The sequence below is a fragment of the Apaloderma vittatum genome, unplaced genomic scaffold (genome assembly GCF_000703405.1).
Source record: "Apaloderma vittatum isolate BGI_N311 unplaced genomic scaffold, ASM70340v1 scaffold41594, whole genome shotgun sequence".
Taxonomy (NCBI): Eukaryota; Metazoa; Chordata; class Aves; order Trogoniformes; family Trogonidae; genus Apaloderma; species Apaloderma vittatum.
In genome coordinates, this window is record NW_009715078.1 from 844 (window position 1) to 2,041 (window position 1,198).

General features: G+C 44.5%; 1 protein-coding gene across 1 annotated transcript in view; it reads right to left on the bottom strand.

The window, feature by feature from the left end:
- LOC104273601 (homeobox protein Hox-B4) overlaps positions 1-1,192 on the bottom strand; it is a 2,032-nt gene extending 840 nt beyond the window's left edge. Inside the window, exons 1-2 of the mRNA XM_009868974.1 lie at positions 1,166-1,192; positions 633-1,059 (exon numbers count right to left, since the gene is read on the bottom strand). Of these exons, the coding sequence (XP_009867276.1) occupies positions 633-1,059; positions 1,166-1,192 (454 nt within the window). The remainder of the gene's footprint in view (positions 1-632; positions 1,060-1,165) is intronic.
- Between the last annotated feature and the right edge of the window lie 6 nt (positions 1,193-1,198).

Below are 1,198 nucleotides of genomic sequence, written 5' to 3' on the forward strand. Positions count from 1 at the left end.
CTTTTTAATGGGGAGATACACTAAAAAAAACCACAACACCGCAAACGTTCTAAAAATATACCCAGAACTTGTCTCCAAATCTCCACCTCCATCCTCATTGCTTGACGTGTATTCCTGTCTAAACGTTTTTATAAGGTCCCGTAGACACATTTTCCATGCCCTCTACGTGTGTATATACACATATATATACACACCCCTACTTGAGCAGCGCTCTATTATCCCCAAATCTTTAAAGTTCCCCCTATACACATGCAAGCAGACAAGCACAGACACTCCTTTTTATTAAATATCACACTTTAAAAAAAGGGGGGGGAGGGGGGAGGGAAAATAGTAAAAGTTTACTCAACCCGCCACTTAAATACAAATTACGAAAACATAAAACTTAACTTATGAAGATTCAACAGCCATAAAAAAAGTAGCCTGCAAGAAATTGGAGTAGGATGGTAACAGAGACTTCAAAGGCACATGGCCAAGCAGAGCAATAAAAATTTATGGAGGATGTAATTATACCGCTCTGCAAACAGGCGATCGTAAATCTCCACGAATGGTTATTTTACAACTGGTGCAATAAGATTTCTACAAGACTTTGAGGTGCTACTCAGTATAAAGCAAAGCCACTTTAGTTCACTTACCCGTGCTTACATGGACTTTTTTCATCCAGGGGTAAACTACCGGCTCTTTGCAAGAGGAATTGGAAGGGCTTTGGTTCAGAGAGTTTTGGCTGCAGGAGGGTGGTGGGCTGGGGGTGACCGGCTCGCAGGAATGGTTTGGTTCAGAGAGGTGGCTCTGCAGTCCGGCCGGAGGATGGACATGACCCCGGGGGGATAACACCGCTGCTTGGTGGCCGGAGCTCTGACAGGACGAGTAGAGCTGCTCCTTGCAGGCTGATCGCGGCTGGTACATCGCTTCATGTTGGAAAGTGCTCTCTCGCCTCTGGCTGCTGTAATATTCCGGCGAGTGATTGGGAAGGTAATCGCTGTGGGAATACTCTTCACAGGGTGGGAACTTGGGGTCCACATAGTTGGAGTTGATCAAAAACGAGCTCATGGCCATTAATTTCTTAGAATTGCACACACGGAAAAAAAAAAAATATATATCTCTCCTAAAATTTATTCCTGTCCCCCCCTTTACTCGTTTTCCTGTTTCGTGAAACCCTCCTACTTACTGTCAAGTGAACAAAGTTGGAGTCCATGTGACA